The sequence below is a fragment of the Ammospiza caudacuta genome, chromosome 9 (assembly GCF_027887145.1).
Source record: "Ammospiza caudacuta isolate bAmmCau1 chromosome 9, bAmmCau1.pri, whole genome shotgun sequence".
Classification (NCBI taxonomy): domain Eukaryota; kingdom Metazoa; phylum Chordata; class Aves; order Passeriformes; family Passerellidae; genus Ammospiza; species Ammospiza caudacuta.
The window spans coordinates 7,419,884-7,440,182 of NC_080601.1; the positions used below are offsets into that span (position 1 = coordinate 7,419,884).

Consider the following 20,299-nt stretch of genomic DNA (forward strand, 5'->3'; position numbering starts at 1 on the left):
TGCACCAGGGTGAAGCCATCTCCGTGCTGGCCATCAGTAACTCCCTTCTCCAGGGAATCTGGGTGCAGCTCACTGCCCACTCCTTCATTTATCCCTAGGGAGCCACACAGACCTCCAAAGGCACTGACAAACTTGGGGCAACTCTTGGAGCTGCCATTTAGCTCCACTCCTCATCCCTGCCTCCAGTCAGGGGAGCTGCCAGGACTGGAAGCCCTCATGGATAATGGTTTGATGGATGGAGAAACTCCTGCCTTTCAACTCCACGGTTCTTTCCAAGATCGCCATGACCTTCAGGATGTGTTGTCTCGGTCTCTGCGACTCTGTCTTGCTCACCGAGCTCCTTCTGGAGGAGTTTGGGTTGTTTCTGGGTTCCTGGATGTGTAGACATATGGGGACATGTGTTTTCTCTGCTATTTTTGTAGGTGCAAGAAGGCTCCAGCACAGCTGTGCTGGATGTGAGTGCTGAAACTGTGAAATGCACGGGGTAACAACCCCCAGAAGTCTGCCTTAGAGACACCCATCCCCCTTCACCATGGCTTTGCCACGTGTTCTGGAGGAATTTCTGCATGGAAAGGGTGCTCAGGCCTGGGCAGGGGCTGCCCAGGGAGCTTTGCAGTGCCCAGCCCTGCAGGTGTCCCAGGCAGGGCTGGAGGTGGCACTCAGAGCTCTGGGCTGGGCACAAGGTGGGCACCGGGCACAGCTGGGACTCCATGGCCTTAGCGATCTTTTCCAACCCAGTTTTTTTCTCTGATTTTTGTGTTTTCACCTCTCATTAGCTGCCCAAAGCTTCTGCTGTTTGCTTCAGGTAATCAAGGAGCTGCTCAATCCTGCTCTGAGGGCTTGGTAGTGGTTTCTCAAAATGCAGCTCATGTGGGAGTTCCTCAGAGCTGTCAGGGAGTGCAAATTGTGCTGGCAAGAACCAAGAACTGCTTCTCCTGCCCGAGCCTGCCAACATTTCTGGGATCTAAACCTGGGGCTTTGAAGGATGCAAAATAGGAGCCTAAAAAAGGGCGGTAAATGAAGATCTGTGGGGTGAGACATGTTAAAATGCAAGTTAACCAACTCTTGCCTACAGTATTTTTATACCAACAACAATTTTCAGCGTAGGTGAAAGGGGATTTGAATATTTTTTTTTTTTTTGCTGAAATGATTTTTCTTTTTAAATGTCGAATGCCAAAATATGATATAATGAACAGCAGTGTACTGATATATTTAGAAATCCTAAATGGAGCTGTCTGAGCAACATTCTCTGCAGAGCAACTCGGTTCTGCGACTCTAAGTTGTATTGAAGTGCAAGAAAACCTGGAAATGTGGAAGCTATTTTCCTGACTTACAGGTTTAGATCAGGGTAGAGTTGCTTAACCTCTTTTTAAATTGGCCTTTTGTGTTAAAAAATTGAGTGGACTCTTGTGAAGAACCTTCTTCCATCCAACTATTCGGGAACATTTTTAAATTAGCATTTTGGTTAAAAATTTGAATGAACTCTCGTTAAGAACATCCTTTTTAAATTGGCATTTTGGTTGAAAATCTGAGTGAACTCTTGTGAAGAACATCCTTTTTAAATTGGCATTTTGGTTAAAAATTTGAGTGGATGCTTGTGAAGAACGTTCTTCCATCCAGCTCTTCAGGAGCATTTTAAAATTTGGTTGAAAATTTGAGTGGACTCTTGTGAAGAACCTTCTTCCATCCAGCTCTTCGGGAGCATTTTTAAAATTTGGCATTTTGGTTAAAAATTGGAGTGGACTATTGTGAAGAACATTCTTCCATCCAGCTCTTCAGGAGCATTTTTAAATTGACGTTTTGGTTAAGAATTTGAGTGGACTCTTGTAAAGAACATTGTTCTGTCCAGCTCTTCAGGAGCACTTTAAAATTGGCATTTTGGTTGAAAATTTGAGTGGGCTCTTGTGAAGAACCTTCTTCCATCCAGCTCTTCAGGAGCATTTTGAAATTGGCATTTTGGTTGAAAATTTGAGTGGACTCTTGTGAAGAACCTTCTTCCATCCAGCTCTTCAGGAGCAGCCACGCTGAAGATGCTTAAGATCCTGCTCAGAAATTTCCCCTAAAACCTGAAGGTGGGCTGTGGGTTGTGCGTTGTGGGAATGGGAAGCCTTGTAAATAAAATCCACAAGTGTATTTAAAGGCCTTCATGTTGCTCGGTCCCAGACTTGAATCCTACTCTTATTCCCAGTTACTGAGACAAGAATAGCTCTCTGGAGTTATATTTAACATTCCCTTGAAGGAACATCCAGAGTGGGCTTTATCCAGAGCCAAAACAAACAGCTAATGCCGAGTTATCAGCTATTAATGGCACTGGAGCCCAAACAAGCCCCAGATCTTACCCAAAGGTTGGAGCTTTCCTCTCCTGCTCTGCTCCTCGGAGTGAGTTATGAAGAGATCCATTTGTTCCCTTGCAGGATTTAGGATTTGAAGGCATTATCCAGCATTTCACCCTTCAGAAATTGCCCTGTGCTGGGTTTTTTTTCCTGCTCTGGGAGCTTTGGCACTCAGGGAGGACTTCACCTTGCCTTAGCACCAAGAATTTCACTTTGCTTGCAAAAGCAGCTTTGCTGAAGGGTTTGGGCTTCAGGATGGTGATTGGGGGATTAAATAATCATCTTGGAAGTTCTTCTTCCTACCTCTGGTTCTTGGATGGGAACCTGGAAACTGACAACAATCCATATCCTGCTAAGGGTTTCGCTGGTAAGGGAGGAGTGCCAGGAACGGGTCTGGACTGCTGTCTCTTGGTGATGCTCATTTTGGTACCACTGAAGGCCTTGTGGGTCTCAGTAACCTCTGGATGTGTGGCCAGGCCACAGGAGGATATGTTCTGTAGATATTTCAATGTGAGGAGGGCATGGAACTGTTGGAGCAACTCCTGAAATTGCTGAGGGGGTCTGGAGCATCTTCCCTGTGGAGCCAGGCTGGGAGAGCTGGGAATGCTCAGCCTGGAGAAGGGTCTGTGGAGACCTCACAGCTCCTTCCAGGGCCTGAAGGGACACAGGGGAGCTGGAGAGGGACCCTGCAACAGGAACTGGAGGGACAGGACACAGGGAATGGGTTCAGACTGCCAGAAGGGAAATTCAGGTTCCACAGACAGAATGAACTCTTCCCTGTGAGCCTGGAGAAGCACCAGCACAGGGAAGCTGTGGCTGCCCCTGGATCCGTGGAGGAGTCCAAGGCCAGGTTGGACAGTGGGGCTTGGAGCACCCTGAGATAGTGGAAGGTGTCTGGGACAGCCCAAAGGGGAAGGAAGGAGGTGATTTTAAGGTCCTTTCCAACCCAAACCACTCTGGGGTTCTATTCCAGAGCAGAGCTGAGTGTTTTAGTCTTGCCTACTCTTTGAACTGCATGAGGGCTTAAAGCAGAGTTAGAAGCTCTACAAAGGTGAGCTTTGAGCAAAAAGCTTCCCCAACCCTGCTGGAAATTTTGCTTTTTGTGCCACTTGGAATGGACACCCCCTTTGGAAAGGGAGATACATCTGGAGACAGCTTTTGAAAAAATCTGTCTGACACTACTTGCTGTGTATTCGTATCCTGCTGGATGGTTTCTGGAAAGCTGGAGCAGGCTCAATCCTTGGTTGTGTTATCCCTTTTTAAGGAAGGTTTTTTTTCTTTTTCCATGGCCACATTTTGTAGAGGTAAACACTTTTAAACATTTCACAGTGTGGATTTTAAACAGTTGTTGTAGGGATTGGCTGGGTTCTTTTATCCCTCCTCAGATTCAGGGACAGAGGCTGCACAGATTTTTTCCATACATCTTATCTCTGAAATCAGCTTAATTCCTTGGGCAGGGATAAGGAATGTCCCAAAAAATAGCGCTTTAGGGCATGAGTTTCTACAAATAATTTGGATTTTTACAGCAGTGGTGACCCAGCCCAAAAAGGTGCCATGGTTGTAGTAGCTTTGAGCTGGGTTTATTCTATGAGTAAGTAACAAGTTCTCCTCTCCCAGGACCCTGTGTTTTTACTTCTGTAAACTTGAACTCTCTCTGTCTGCTTGGTCAAGTTCCTGTGGGTGTTTCCCTCCTAAATATGGAGATTTAGGTTATTAGTAGTAGTTGTTAATTCCTGATGGGGGAAACATCAGAAAGAAGAATACTCCTTCCTCCCTTTACTATTGGCATGTTGAAAAGTTTTGCTCAAAGTTGAGATGGAAACAGCTAAATGGTCTTGCTTAGCTTTGTGACTCCAAAGTGTGTTTTTTCTTCCCCTTTTTTGCAGGCATCTTTCAGCCTGTCCAACCAGTACGTTGCTTTTAATTTTCCTTACTGATAGTTTCAAATGGTTTTGCTTCAAAGCTGTGGTGTTAAACACCCTAAATTTTAGAATTGTGTCGCTAATGATTAGAATAAATTAGGAGTTCAGTTTATTTTTCCTGATCCACCTCTGTTTAATCTGCTATCAGCAGCACATTCCCTGGAGGTGGTTCCTGGGTAGCTCCCCTGGACCCTCAGGCTCCTGCAGGCTCCAAACTGGGGCTGCACCACTACAGGGAAGGCTTTGGTTTCTGGAAGCATCCCTGGAGAGGGGTCTGGCAGAAGTTTTTCCATCTGCTCCTAAATTCTTCCCTTCCCTAAAAGCCAGCAAGTGGCTTTTCCACATTGAGACGAGCCCTTTTGGGATGAAGAACAACCCTGTGTTTCAATATTTACTGTGCGTGCCAGAAGGTACAAACCCAACGTGGGGAATGTGTTGCTCTGAGAGAAGAGCCTGGGATGAGCATTCCTTGTGTTCCTTGGACAATGGGAATTCCTGTCAGGATAACAACAGCCTGTGCTGCACGTTTTGGTTATTTTACTGCAGGCATTGCAAAGCCAGAAAGGACTGGGGTGGAAGGGACCTTAAAGCCCATTCAGTGCCACCCCTGCCAGGGCAGGGACACCTTCCACTGTCCCAGGTGGCTCTAAAAACCTGGACTTGGGCCCTGCACAAGCAGGTTTTTAACGCATGAAGTGTATTTGTAGGCAACTTGTTAAGGTTCTTTTTGCATGACTTCTGCAAATTCGAATGCAATCAGCTTCTTCCTCCTGTTGCCTTATTAATTACTGTGATGGACCTAAAGTGATTTGGGACAGGATGTATCACAGAGGATTGTGCCCTCTTTTTAAACTCTTCATCAAGTCTCCAGCACATTTGGTCATTAATCTTGCAGGAAAACAGGGATGGCTTGGTGCCAGGCTTGCTCTGGAGGGGAAAGATGGCAATAACTGCTTTCTACTCTGAGTGACCCTCTGAAGGCAGAGGCATCCACTCCAGTGCTGAGTAAATATTCATGGAAATCCTCCTCCTTCAGACAGACTCATTTAGAAGCAGTCCTGCTGCCTTACAAATGTTGTAGGTTATTTTGTTTGTGCCTTGTTCCTATTAGAAACCTGAACCAGAAAGCACAGAAGAAATAAGAGCTAATGGAACAGCTGTATCTTGTTTAAAGCACTTCCTTGCCATGGCAGGAGTGTGATTTTTAACCATTTAAAATACTTTTTATTTTGTGTTACTGGGTAGATTCCTGTATTCACACATGTGGGATAGCTGCTGCTTTGAAATAATGGTGATGATTAAGGAATGCCGTGGTTTGGAGAAGCATTTGAATAATTTGTTATAAATTTTTATTTGAGTAATTGGGAACTAGGAGTTAATTCATGTGTTTCTGGGCTGGTCACAAGGTGGGGATTGGACACAGGCTGGACTTGATGGTTTTGAGAGAGCTTTTCCCATCTGGGATTGGACATATGAATAAACACAATAGAAATAATCCTGTTTATTTGAAATGGCTTCTGTGAATTACAGGGAAAGAAAAGATAATAATAATAATAATAATAAAATAATGTGGAAGTTGCTGAAAGCCTGGCATGTGTGAGTGTGTGGGACTGGCAAGCCACAGCAGTGCATGAATAATTTTTCTGAATTATTAAGAGTGATGAAGATTCTCTCACAGGGAACAATGGAGAAGCTGTCGTTATAGCTCTGATGTTGTATTTTTAGGACCAACTCATTTTCAAGTGTGTCAAACTCTGCTTTTTTCCTACTCTGTTCTGAAAGATGGATGGAATATTTCCTGCTGGAAAGGTTGGGAGCTCCCAGTCTTTGGAGGGTGGTTTAGTCTGTGGTGGGAAGGATGGAAGGAGATGATTTTTAAGGTTTTTTCCAACCCAAAGCAGTCTGGGATTTTATGGAATATTCTCATAAATAAGCAGCTGCCTTGCAAGGTGGTTTTGCCCTGTTTAAGGGCAGCTAGAGGTGCTTTTCTCACAGGCTTTGTAGTGCAAGCCTCATCTTAACCAATTATCCCTGCTAATAAAGCCTATTTTGCTCACATTCAAGCATGACTGAGTTATTATCCAGCCCTTTCCTTGTGGGTATTTAATTTTAGGATGCTCAGATGTGGCAGAGATGAAGCTGTGTTTCATTGATAGCTCAGTCAATGTGTTTTCCTTCATGGTGATGTATTTTGTGGGGTGGTTAAAAGGGTTTGGATGACCTGGGGGGGACTCTGAGCTCACTGTGATGTTCCTGTATTGAGGATAGAGACTGAATCAAGTGATTCAGATGTTCTCTTGCACATCTGAGATCATATTATTATTAATATAATATTGATAATATTATTAAGCTTTTGAATTTCCTAAATTTTTTCACATTGGGTCAGTTTTGCTGCTTCTCCCCTGACTAGAATCATAAAGGCTGGAAAAGACATTTATGCTCATTGAGTCCAACTGAGCTTTCCTGTTCCTTTGCTGTTGTTTGGACCAAATTTCCCAACTCCTCCTCAAATCCTTCCCCATGTTCAATTCCAACAAGGAGAGCTTTGTTTTGTGCTGAGGGTCTCTACATCCGGAGGGAAGACGGACTTGGGCCAGGAATTCCCCATTGTCTTTTTGGGTCTTTTGATTTTTGCAGCAACTCCACTTGAAATCCTGACTTTGTCAAGGAGAAATGAGATAAATTTGGAGCCTTGGAATGAAACAAAAGCCTGGAATTGGAATTCAAGTGGACGTGATGAACACAAAAGCTTTAATTAGGTTTTCTCTGGTGGCCAACTGGGCAACACCAATAAGGAGCTGGTTGTGAGGAGGATTTGACAGAAGAGCAGACAGGAGCTGAATCAAGGCACAGCAGGGAGAGCATCCTCTGGCAAATGGAGGAAATGGGGTTGTGGAGCACCTGGTCAGCCCGACAAATCCCCAGCTTTGCTGAAAGGAAGGTGTGCCCCAGGTGCAGCTCTGCCTGGGGGTCCTTATTTGCACACAGGGGTGGCTGTGAGGGCAGATTCCAACTCTCAGGAATGGTTTTGTGGTGTCCTGAGCCCACCTTGTCCTTGGCAGCCTGGTCCTGTCCCCTCCTGCCCTTCAGCAGGGTCACTTCTGGTGGCTTCTGGTGCCCAGTGTTGAAATAACCTCCAAACTATCAAAGGAATAAAAAGAATCTTAAACATCACCGAGCTGGCAGTGTGGTGGGTGGAACCCTGAGCTGCTCTGACCCTGTGCAAGGCTGGGCTGGTTTGGTGTCAGACTGAGCTCTTTTTGGATTTAGAGATGGTGTTTTAAAAAACTTTTGTTCCGTTTTCAGTCTTAGGAAACGGGTGAGACAATTCAGATGTTGTAATTCGTGTCATTACAATCAAAGCCAACTATTTTTTAATTTAATACACTATAAGAGTTTATAGTTATAATACACTAAGTTACATTTTTCATAGTTCTATTTCTGTTAAGTATCCAGTCTTTTTTCAAGGCCATCCTTTGAAACTTGTTTCTAGTTCCATTTCTCTTTCCACAATGTCTGTCTTGTTCCATTTCTAAGCCAGCATTTCTTAACTCAAAGTTTACACACAGATGCACACACTATGTGAGCCTTCAATCAGGCTTTGAGAATTCTCTACAAATCCACTACCCACAGTTTGGGTGTCCCCAGTTCCCATTTAGGCTCTTTTTCAAGAAGACACGACCCATTAAAATGTTTTTCTTTGAAAACTTTGTTTCATACTCATCTTTGCAGCAGTTAAATCCCTCCTGGCTGCTCCAGGGTGAGGAGTGAAGGGCTGAGGAGCTGCTGTCCAGCCTGGATGTGTTTTAGGAGCTTCACTTTCGGTCTAGATCAGGATTTAACATTCTCAGTTGTCCACCTGCACAAGAGGGTTTAGGGATTTTGTGCCAAATGCCTCCTGTGGTGATTAGAATATAAATACTCAGAGAATCTCCATGCAGTGTCACCCTTTGGTGTGCTCCAGTTTGTATAATTAATAGAAAATATAATAAACCAAGTAATAAATCTGTTAGCTTCTTGTTTGTGCTTCCTTTCAGTTTTGTCTATGGAAGATATTCCAAGAGCTGTGTTATTGTAGATGTGAAACTTGTAGCTAAAAGGGGATTTTGCAACTCCACAAAAATCTATTTTTATTGCAGTGCTGGATGTGTCTAAACCTTATTTACAACAAATAATTGCAAGTTCACATCTTTGTAATTTTTTTGTGTTCTCTGCATGTTTTTAGGGAAAACACTGATTTTTAAAATAAATTTATTTATTCCTCAGGTCCAAGGAGCTAATAAAGGAAGCAATCCTTGACAATGACTTCATGAAGAACCTGGAATTGTCCCAGATCCAGGAGATTGTGGATTGTATGTACCCTGTGGAGTATGGCAAGGACAGCTGCATCATCAAGGAGGGAGATGTGGGTTCCCTGGTCTACGTCATGGAAGGTAGGGCTGGGAAAAATCTTATTTATTCCTTTTTTTTTTTTTTTAACACTTGGACACAAAACTTTTTGTGGGAAAAGCGGTCTCAGAGAAAGAGGTTGTCTAAATATGGTTGCTAAAAAATTGCGTGGATTGCTTTTGGCTGGAAAATTCAGCCTGGATTTGTGTGCCTGCCTGGCTAAAGAGAGGAGGTGAAAGCTGTTAACCCTGCACTGGAATAAACCTCCCCTAAGCAGAGCTGCTGTGCTTGGACGTGATGGTTTGCTGGAAAAATGAGGATTTTAGCAGAAGGAATGGAGATGGGAAGGGGTTGTGGAGCAGGGAAAAGGTGCTCAAAGCCTCCTCCCAGGTGGAAATGCAGGCATTATATTTTTTGGCAATTTTTTGCATGGATAAATGAGGATTTTAACAGAAGGAATGAAGATGGGAAGTGGCTGTGGGGCAGAGAGAAGGTGCTCAAAGCCTCCTCCCAGATGGAAATGTGGACATTCAATTTTTTAGCCATTTTTTTGCATGGATAAATAAAGATTTTTTTTTTTAGCAGAAGGAATGGAGATGGGAAGTGGCTGTGAAACAGGGAGAAGGTGCTCACATCTTCCTCCCAGGTGGAAATGTGGGCATTCCTTTTTTTAGGAATGGAGATGGGAAGTGGCTCACAGCCTTCTTCCAGGTGGAAATATGGACATTCATTTTTTTTAGTAATTTTTTGCATCAACACATGAGGATTTTTAGCCATTTTTATCACATTCATGACAATTTTAGACATTTTTTTGGTGCTCAAAGCCTCCTCCCAGGTGGAAATTTGGGCATTCATATTTTTAGCCATTATTGAGGATTTTAACAGAAGGAATAGAGATGGGAAGTGGCTGTAGAGCAGAGAGAAGGTGCTCAAAGCCTCCTCCCAGGTGGAAATTTGGGCATTCATGTTTTTAGCCATTTTTTCATGGATAAATGAGGATTTTAGCAGAAGGAATGGAGATGGGAAGTGGCTGTGGAGCGGGGAGAAGGTGCTCACAGCCTCCTCCCAGGTGGAAATAGGGAATTTCATTTTTTTAGCCATTTTTTGCATGAACACTTGAGGATTTTTAGCCATTTTTATGACGTTCATGACATTTTTAGCCATTTTTTTGCATGGACAAATGAGGATTTTAATAGAAGGAATGGAGATGGGAAGTGGCTGTGGAGCCGGGAGAAAGTGCTCACATCTTCCTCCCAGGTGGAAATGTGGACACAGCATGGATAAATGAGGATTTTTACAGAAGGAATGGAGATGGGAAGTGGCTCACAGCTTCCTCCCAGGTGGAAATGTGGACATTCCTTTTTTAAAGCCATTTTTTGCATGGAAAAATGAGGGTTTTAACAGAAAGAATGGAGATGGGAAGTGGCTGTGGAACAGGGAGAAGGTGCTCACAGCTTCCTCCCAGGTGGAAATGTGGACGCAGCATGGATAAATGAGGATTTTTTTTTTTTAGCCATTTTTGCATAGATAAATGAGGAAAATTTTTTAGCCATTTTTTTAATGGATAAATGAGGATTTTAGCAGAAGGAATGGAGATGGGAAGTGGCTGTGGAGCAGAGAGATGGTGGAAATGCTGGTACAGCACACAGGGCTCTCCACAGGAGAGATTAATTTTCATCCTTGGGAAGATGGAAAATGGTGTTGGTGCATCCTGGGCATCTGCTTGGTCCCAGGATGTGCTGAGGTTTCTCATTCAGCTTTGTAAAAATCTTCTAGCAGATGTTGCCAATGTTTTGCCTTTCCAAAATCCCAGCTCCTTGTGCTTGGTGCTGTTTGCTTCCCAGGTTGTCTTGCTCTCCATGTGTCAAACTGAGCATATTTTGTGTGTATTTGTGCTTTTTATTGTTAAGGAAGTGCATGTCAGAGCTGTCAGAGTTACTGAGCTGGATCAAACCTCGTGTGCATCCAGAGTGGCTGATCCTGAATTCTCAGGGAAATATCCCTGTTTTCCTTCCTGCTGTGATTTGGCACCACAATAGATAAAAGCTTATCAAATTCTTCTTGGTCCTCACCAGAACTCAAACATTTTGGCCAGATAATGCCTTTTCACTTGCTCATCTATATTTTAATATCTTCAATTGTTCTTTTAAACAAAAAATCTTTCCAAGGCAATAAGCCATCCTTTAAACAAGCTTTCCTGCCAAATTCCTCATGCTGTATAGTTGCAAATACTCCTCTCTGCTTTCCCAAAACAACTTGAAACTTCTGTCCTTTTAAGGTTAAGTCCTTTCTCAAGGCACAGGTTTAATTCCTCTGGCTTTTCATAGTTTTGAATTTTGAACATTGAAATGTTTTTTCTGTGAATTATATGTTTCCATCCCCAGGTTTAAGGTTTGCATGGAAAGACTGGAGGTTTGCATGGAAAGGTTGGAGGTTTGCATGGAAAGGTTGGAGGTTTGCATGGAAATATTTGAGGTTTGCATGGAAAGGTTGGAGGTTTGCAGGGTAAGATTTAAGGGTTTCAGTCCTCTGAATACAGAGACTGCTTGGAGGTGCACAATCTGTTTTGTTGATGATAAAAAACTGCTTTAAAATCATCCTTGAATGGTATTTTCTTCCTAGTGGAAATGTGGAGGATTTGCCCTGTGCAGTTTTGTGCTCACTTCCCAAATTTTCCCCCCACCAGAGGTTTGCTTATGGGGTTTTTGCTGCCATGCTGCTTTTGGGATGTTGTGTTCAATGCTATCCCTTTAAAAAAACCCCAAAGAACAGGACATGTTGGAATCTGGGTGTATTTATCTCCTGCTCAGTCTCTTCCCACTCCCTGGAGAGGATTTTGGGGTGATTTAGGGGCAGAACTGTTTCCAGCATGGTTTGGGGTATTGATACTTCTTACTACTCAGATCGCCCTTTACTGCTGATAGATTTTATCATATTTATGACAATTATTTAGCCTTGTGGTGATGAGTGTGCAAGAAATGTGTGTCAAAACCAAATTTTGTGTTTTCTTGGCACTTGAGGTTTTCCACGTTCTCCTGGCAGCCCTGCGTGTGTGTGAGGGCACGACTTGGCTCTTCCCTTGGCTTTGTAACTTAATTTAAGAGTATTTAGATAGCTCCCTAAATATGCATAATGCCTTGCAAACCCAGTTATGGAGAGTTTATAGTCTGTGCTTAGACATAATGCAATGAGTGATGAAGTCATGGAAATAGGAGAGGACATTATCAAATAGGTTGGGCTATGGTTATGAGAGCTCATTTTAGTTCATCATGCTGTGTCCTGTCAATTATTAACACAATCAACCCAAATGAAAACTCTGTTCTTTGCAAAACTCTTCTGGAGAGACCCATCTTTGAGTATTACTGAGAGGTGTTTTCTCAAAAATCAAATAAATTCTGTCCTCCTTCCATTAATTCCTTTTCCCTTCCTTACTTGGGGCTCTTGCTGTTCTTTGAGCTGGTAGTGACAAAAACCAGAGCTTTGAGTCAGGAGCTGAAGCTGAAATTTCTCAGCAAGCAGAATCCCGAATTTAGAGCTTCTTTGCTTTTAATAAGTCTAATAAACCTTTTTTAAATTTTATTTTTTAATTTTTTTTTTTGTATTCTGAAGTGACTTTAGCCACTGTGTCTTGCTGGCCAAATTCCTCCCCTCTAGGGATAGGAGGGCTCCTGGTTCAGGCTTTCAGGTGCTGGCCCCACCACGTCCTATTCTTTAAAACCCTTTATTTCTCTGGCTTCACCCTCCCTGTGCTGTTTCTTCAGCCCTCTGAGAACACCCCTTGATTCCCTTTTGTTCAAAAAGTAGCAAGAAACCCCCTCACCTTTTCCTTATTAACTGAAATGGGTCAAGAGATGCCCTAAACCTTGAGCAACACCAAAAAATTTCCCTTACAGCTGTGCTTTGAAGGTGGGAATGAATGTATTTGTGATGTGACAAATACCCATCAGGGGCTGAAATTGCTGGCAGCATTAAATATCCCTGCTGTGCCCACCTCCAGCAGGAATATTCCCCCAGGCTGTGAGACTGGGAATGAAAAAAGGGGCATCAGTGATGCTCTGCATTAAACTATCCACATTGAAACTCACAGCTCTGCAGAAAAAACAATTGTGAGAGGAAAATAAATTTATTTATTGGATATATTCCCTTTCCTGGGAGAAAGTTTGCTCTTCTGAGAGGGGTTCAAATAGAAAGTTCTCAGAACCAAAAAAAAGTTCTTGTAAATTGACCATAAATGAGTCTGCTACCTCAATTTTTTTTCTTTAAGAGAAAAAACACTAAACATTTCCCTGGATGTGTTTAAAAAAAGACTGGATGTGGCACTTGGTAGTTAAATTGAGGTGTTGGGGCCTGGGTTGGGCTTGACTATCTTCAAGTTCTCTTGCAACCCAGTGATTGCGTGAATTCTGTGAATTTCCCAAGTGATATTTTTGCAGGTTTGCCGCATTTGCTGACTTTGCAACATTCCTAACATTTTGCTGAAGGCACTTAAGGAAAGCACAGGCTTGGGGAGGTGTTTTCAGAGAGCTGCACCTTAGATGTGGGCTGTGCTGACAGGGCTGGGGCTGTGCGTGGGTGCTGCCTCACACTGATGAGGATAAATGTGAAATCTCACCTCCGACCCCAAATGTTTCCTCTGGCTGAGCCACCCAGCTGCAGCCTGTCAGGATGGATTTAGGGCAGGAAGATCCTGTGCAGAAATCAGGTGGCAAGGTCCAGGTTTGAGGCTGTCCTGTGAATAAACAGATTTTTTTAGAATAAATTTTAGAATAGAATAGATTTTTTTAGGTTTTTTAGAAATTTTAGTCATAGGCGTAAAGAGTCCTCTCTGTAGGGTTGGTGTCATTCCCATGTAAGAAATAATTCAGTGACAGAGGGGGAAAGGGGAATTCCTTGGATTATCTCTTTTGTGGCTCATGGTTTTGTAGGCTGTCAGGTTGGATTAGGGCAGGAAGATCCTGTGCAGAAATCAGGTGGCAAGGTCCAGGTTTGAGGCTGTCCTGTGAATAAACAGCTATTTTTACAAAAAAAATTAGACTAGAATAGAATTTTTTTTTTTAGGTTTTTTAGGAACTTTAGTTAGAGGTGTGAATAGCCCTCCCTTTAGGGTTGGTGCCATTCCCATTAAGAATAATTGGAAGAAATAATTCAGTGACAGAGGGGAAAGGGAAATTCCTTTGATTAACTCTTTTGGGGCTCTTGGTTTTGCAGGCTGTCAGGTTGGATTAGGGCAGGAAGATCCTGTGCAGAAATCAGGTGGCAAGGTCCAGGTTTGAGGCTGTCCTGTGAATAAACAGATTTTTTTAGAATAAAATTTGGAATAGAATAATTTTTTTTTTTAGGTTTTTTAGGAACTTTAGTCATAGGTGTGAAGAGTCCCCTCCCTTTAGGGCTGGTGCCATTCCCGTGAAGCATGGAAGAAATAATTCCATGACAGAGGGGGAAAGGGGAATTCCTTGGATTAACTCTTTTGGGGCTCATGGTTTTGTATTTTCAGTGGGTATTGCAAATGAATTCTGAGGCTGCAGCTCTGCACGCACCTGGAGAACCTGAGGGAAGAAAAATCCCCTGTGTGCTCCTGCTTCCACAGGCATGGAGAGGGAAGAAGCAGCTTTTTGAGAACCAGCCCGTTTTAGTATTTTCCCCTCTCCTCTTAAATTTCCTTTTATTTTTGTCTTCAGTTTTGCGGATTTGCCTTTTATTTTTAAAGGTGACTTTGTCTCTTGCTTCCTTCTTGGTAGCTCCCCCAGAGGAAGGATCTGACTGAGATTTCCCATGGGAATGTGGGTTTCTGGGAGTCTTGGGAAGCAGTGTGTTCCTAGAAACTGCGGGGTCTGCTGGGATGTGGAGCTGGGGGCTGATAAGGGAACACAAACAAAATCTGTGTGGCTGTTTGAAGTACGGAGATAAATAATGGGAGTCCTTCCATGGGGTGAAATGCTCCTCTGGGAGGCTCTGGGGTTTTTCCTGTTGAATCCAAAGCAAAGCAGGCACATGGATGTTGTCTGTGTTCCCCCAGGCATCACCTCAGTGCCTGCACAGCCTCTGCCCCAAGGATTCATGCTCAATGTGTTGGCACTGACATTTCTCGCTCCCCACATCTCCCTCTTCCCTCCAGGGCAGTTCCTGCTTTCCCCCCAGGGTCACTGCAGGCTCTGGGTACTCTGGGCAGTCATCCCTTTGTCACACCTTTGTGTCACCTCCCTGTGACCCTTCTTTCCTCTTTTTTTATGGATCTCGTTGAACAGGACTAATTCCCTTGGAGGGTCTAGTGAGTCAGATCCTCCTCCTCTCAGGGAAAGGGATGGTGGGACTGGTACTTAAAAATGAGCAAATTGTGGAGAACAGGGACCTGTTTTGGATTTAAGGAGCATAAATGATCTGAAGGATGGAGCAGCTCTGCTGGGGGAGCTGGAATTGTTCATCCTGGAGAGGAGAAGGCTCAGGGAGAGCTCAGAGCCCATTCCAGGGCCTAAAGGGGCTCCAGGAGAGGTGGAGAGGGACTGGGGACAAAGGATGGAAGGACAGGACACAGGGAATGGCTTCAAAATGACAGAGGGCAGGGCTGGCTGGGATATTGGGAATGAATTGTTCCCTGGGAAGGTGGGGATGCCCTGGCACAGGTTTGGCTGACTCTTTGTGTGCTGGGGTGTTCTGGGTCACTGTCATGCTCTGGATCACACCTGGAGAGACAGAGCTGAGCCCCTGCAGGTGGGATTTTTCACAGTATGGTTTGTCCTGCGTGCCCAAATACTGTCCTTGCTAGGCTTCCTCTGGGAAATTCCTTCCTTTCTAGTCTAGGGCCAGGCAGCTTTGAGTGCTTTTCCCAAGGGTATTCCTGATAACATTGCTAATTCCCACCTCTCTGCATCTCCCAGGGGCTCTGTGGAAGGTGATAGCAGCAGCATCCATTGCAGTCAGGGCTCTTCCAACACAATTGAGGCTGTTCTGCTTCCAGGACTTGTTCTGCCTCTCAGAGCAGCTGTTTTGGACCCTACCTGAGATTCCAAACCTCCTCTGGAGGGGTATGGAGCTGCTGTCCCGAGCAAAAAGTGCACAGGTGCTGGTTTGGAGACTGGGGAGCCTTCACTCAGTGTCCAGAGGAGCTCGGTCTCTTGGTTTGAAAGACAGGTGTCTGCTGAAGAAGGCAGGAGCCTCCCCTGAAATGGAAAATGTAAACTCCCTCCCTCTGAATTATTATAATTTTGAAATTAAGGGGCTCTCAGGCAAAGATACAGGAATAGGAATAACAGTTCTTTAATAGGACAATTAAAAATACAAGAGTACAAAAAAAATAACCCAAAACCCCAACACTGCCAGAGCCAGAGCAGTCCCTGCCCCTGTGTGTCAGGGCGGTGTCCCAGCCCCATCCCATGGGGGCTCAGCCCTCCTGCAGTGCCAGCTGTGGCTCTGCTGCAGCAGGGATCCTGCACAAGGGGGAGTTTTCCTTTGCAGCTCCAGGGCTGCTGGAGATGGGCCTGGGCTCCTCTGGCCATGCAGGGCAGCAGAAAGCTGCTCCTCTGGGAATGCAGGGGGCAAAGGCTGCTGTGGGGTCCCAAAGCTCAGATTGGATCCAGGTAGGAATGCTTGGCTCCTCCCCTGGGCGGAGCATCTCCCCATGGGATGGTGGGATTGGATCAGCCCTGCAGGGACACTCACTGGCCATGGACAGAAGATAATTAATAATTAATGGCCTATGAACAGAAGATAACTAATAATTAATGGCCCATGAACAGCAGAGATCTCCTGGAGGGAGGGTTGGTTGTGGAAGAGATAAACAAAACTGCCCAGTTAACAGCAGAGAACTGCCCCACCTCTGACAGATGGGGACAGAATCCACACCCCCATTTCCAACCTCAGACACTCAGTGTGGCAAGGAATGAATTAGAAATTATGACAATGTGGGAATTTCTGCACAGCCTGCCAACAAATCACTGTTTTCCAAGGAGCCTGCCTTTCCCAGGACTTCCCAAGAGGTTTGGGAAAATGTCCTGTGGCAGCAGCTTCTTCTTTGCTCTCCTGTTTGATGCTTCCATCTGCTTTTGTACTGTTCGTTTTTGTTTCATTCATCCTGGTATTGCAGGGTTGGGCAGGAGTCAGATCAGGGTTTTTCCTCTGCAGGCTTCATGGGTTTCCTGCCTCTTGGAGAAATTGGGTTGTCCTGCCATACCCAGGGCAATGGAATGCAAATCTTCCACTGTTATCAGCTCGTTATTTTAATTTTACGGTGTCTTAATAATTAACTCTTCCAAGAGTATTATTTACCCATATTAGTGATGGGGAATTAAACATTTCTTGTACTTATTTCATGAAATGTTCATGAGATGAAATGGGATATGAAAGGATGATTGGGCTTGTGACAGATGTGGTTTGATATTCTGGATGGAGCAGTTATTTTTAAAGCTGCACAACTAAACCTTAGCACTTAAAATGCAATCAGAAATAATGGTGAAGTCATCCCTTCTCAGCAAGGAAAAACCAAATCTTTGGTTAACTAAGCCAGTATTTGGTAGGGAGAAGAAAATGGGATCCAAGCTGGGACTGATGACTTCAGACTTCCCAGATTTGTGAAGCGCCAGACCGGGAGAGGAGAGGAGGGACTGGGGGGTATTTGATGCTTTATACAGATATAAATGCCCCAAAGAGTGAAGTCTGGTGTCTCTGTGCTCAGCCAAGCCCTGCTGCCAGCACAAATTCCTGCTGGGATTGGATGAGAGGGGCCTGCTGGCAGTTCTTCTGCAGGGCTGTGGAAGTTTGAGTGTCGAGCTGACCTGAGAATTCCTTTCATTTCTCCAGTGAAAGCCCGGCTTTCTTTGGGATCTGCTCCTATTCACAGTGATTCACTCCTCTTGCCATTCCTCTAATCGTTACCTGAGCCTCTCTGAGCCTTTCTGCAGTGTGGTACTGACACAAAACTGGGGCAGCCTTGGAAAAAGCTGAAAGAATTCATCGCTGGGGAGGAGAACTCAGAGTTTATCAAACAGATAAATCATTCTGTAAATGCTTTCCTACAACCTGCTTCATCCCCAGGCAGCCTGATATCCATCTATCCCTTTCTAGGGAAAACAGGGGATAGGTGTAACCTCTTCCAAAACAGTTCCCACTGGATGATAAATGTAATTATAATGAGTTTTTCCCTCACATAAGCTCATAGCTGATGTGCCATTTATTTTTGTACTGCTCAGCAGTTATTTGAAGGCTGCTTTGTGGTGGAGGGGATTTTATTTACCAAAGAAATTGGGGAGATAAAGCCTCATTCATTTTATTAATAATAGCAGCTGGAAAGGGAGGCACAAATGTCTTTCTTGTCCCCCCTGCTGTTCCATGACTTCCTTTTGTTGCGGCTCCCACATGTGAAATGTGAAATAAAAGGACTTTTCAGCCCAGCAGTGGACATGGGGGAGCCTGGATTCTGACCTTTGGCTGTGCCCCTTCAGCTCCAGGTCTCTGTAACTCAGGCTGTGTGTGCAGATAGAAAAATTCCAGTGTTGGAATCCAAACTATCATTAAAGGACCCGTAAAAGGAAGGCTCCCTTTGTGTGGGCTCCGCTGGATTTGGACTCCTTGTTTGCTTGGAAAACTCATCTACAAAAATAATCAGACCATGGGAGCTCTGTGCCCTTTGTTCCTGCTCTTGGTTGTGGGGAGAGAGCTCAAAATCACCAATTTTGGGAAGGGGAAGGAGAGAGAGGCTGGGTCAGAATTGTACAAACACAGAACAGCCTGAGCTGGAAGGGATCCCATCAGGATCAGCTCCTGCTTCTTCTGGAATCCTGCAGGGTTTCCCGGAGGAGCTCATCCCAAAGAGCTGCTGAGTAGTGAGTTCATCACTGCTGTTCCAGGCAGGAATGGGTGAAATGGGGGAAACCATTCCTCTTGGTCCCAGAGAGCTTTTCCATGTTCCTTAAATCTCTCCTTAAAAGTTTAAGGAGAGATTTCACCTTGGTTGAACATCTCTTCACCCCAGGGGAAGCTCATGAGAAGATTTCCTGCATTTTCTTCTCCTTCTTTTGGTGGGAAAAACCTCCCATAGATTTCTCTACTTTGGATTTTTGGCCAAGGCTTTGACAGAGACAGGTCTGAGGATAAATCCAAACAAAAGGATAAAACTGGGAGGGATGGCGGGGGGAGATGTTTGCATTGCATAATTTGGCAAAGATTTCTGATTTTTTTCCCTGTGCTTTGATGTGCAGGGGTCCTGATCTGCAACTTCTTTGCAGCCCTAGCAGATGGGTTTGGGGGAAAAATGAGAATTCTGCTCTCAGGAAACAAATCAAAATGTCAGATCAATGTTTGCACTGTATTTATCTAAAATAATGGAAATTACAGTGTATCCCGGCAGCTGCTGCTCCTCGCACATCCAGGCACAGATGATAATTAAATGCAATCAGAACACGTTGCATTTAAGATGGAAAAACTAATAAAAATAAGATGTTTGCCATCCTTGTGCTAAATATTTTCATAGCCTCTCAGTTCTGACTGCAAAAGCTATTTTGTGGAGCTACCAGAACATGAAATAACAGTGGGTGAGCTTTCTCATATTCTAAATAGCAGCAGCAGGCAGGATTTGAGATGCTGCAGATCTGGAAAAGCAATAATCCTGGGGTGGTTCTGCAGCCCCATCCTTCCAGAGGAGCTCCACAAGGGACTTTTTATCATTGCTGAAACTCTGTAAACTCTTATCTTGGACTAGGAGGTAACTTGAAATAATTTTCTGCCTGGATTGTGAGGCTTGTTTTTTGATTTTTACTGGTAGAGATATATAACTTCACAGGCTTCCTGAAGTTAATTGTATTTTTTGTTGCTTGTTCTTCTGCTCCCAGCTCTTTCTTCTCATTACATTTTTGGGGTGATGGAGAAGTCCGGGAGCTTTTGTTTATAACTGTGTGAAATCTGACTGAAATGAGAGTTTGTTTTTTTTTTCCCCAGAGTTTTCAGCCCAAAACATTGTGTTCTTTTGGCCTATTCTCTTGTGACAGTTAATTCCCTCAGAAAAGGGAAGTTCAGCTGTAATGTGGATTAAAGATGTGCAGTGGGGAGTGAGGAACTGCCATGGAAAAGCCTTTAGGGTCATGGGGCAGGGTGGAAGGGACATGTGGTGCCACATCCCTGCTCCAACAGGGTCATCCAAGAGTACCTGGCACAGGATTGTGTGCACTGAAAATGGTGAATAACTTAGGAATTTACTGCAGGAGTCCCTGCAAAAATGTTCCTAAGGATTATGGAGCCATTTGTGCCCCTAAACCTGTAACCCATGGCAGGGCATGGAGTGAGGTGAGCTTCAAAGTTCCTCTCAGCCCAAAGTTTAGGATTTATTTGGCAGAAGTAAGATGGAAAACTGATAGCAGCACTGAAATTTAAGTTTTCCAGTGATCCCTGGAGGTTTGTACTAACCCATGGGGTAAAAATTCCACAGTGGCTGAGGAAAATCCCCAAGTGTCAGGTGCCAGGATTGAGTTTTTTTAGAGCCAACTGGTCAATGTGGCCTGAAATGAGAACCAGCTCCAGAGATCTCCATTTAGCAGTGTGCTCCTCTGTTCAAATTTGGACTGAAAAAGCCATGGAAGATTTTTTTTTTTTTTTTTTTTTTTGTTTTAAGCAAGGAGTGTTTTTGTTCCTGGTTGTTACAAGATAAGAGAAGGAGATGTCCTTGGGAAT

General features: G+C 44.2%; 1 protein-coding gene across 1 annotated transcript in view; it reads left to right on the forward strand.

The window, feature by feature from the left end:
• Window positions 1-20,299, forward strand: part of PRKG1 (protein kinase cGMP-dependent 1) — a 351,680-nt gene that overhangs the window by 24,474 nt on the left and 306,907 nt on the right. Inside the window, exon 2 of the mRNA XM_058810052.1 lies at window positions 8,522-8,688. Within this exon, the coding sequence (XP_058666035.1) occupies window positions 8,522-8,688 (167 nt within the window). The remainder of the gene's footprint in view (window positions 1-8,521; window positions 8,689-20,299) is intronic.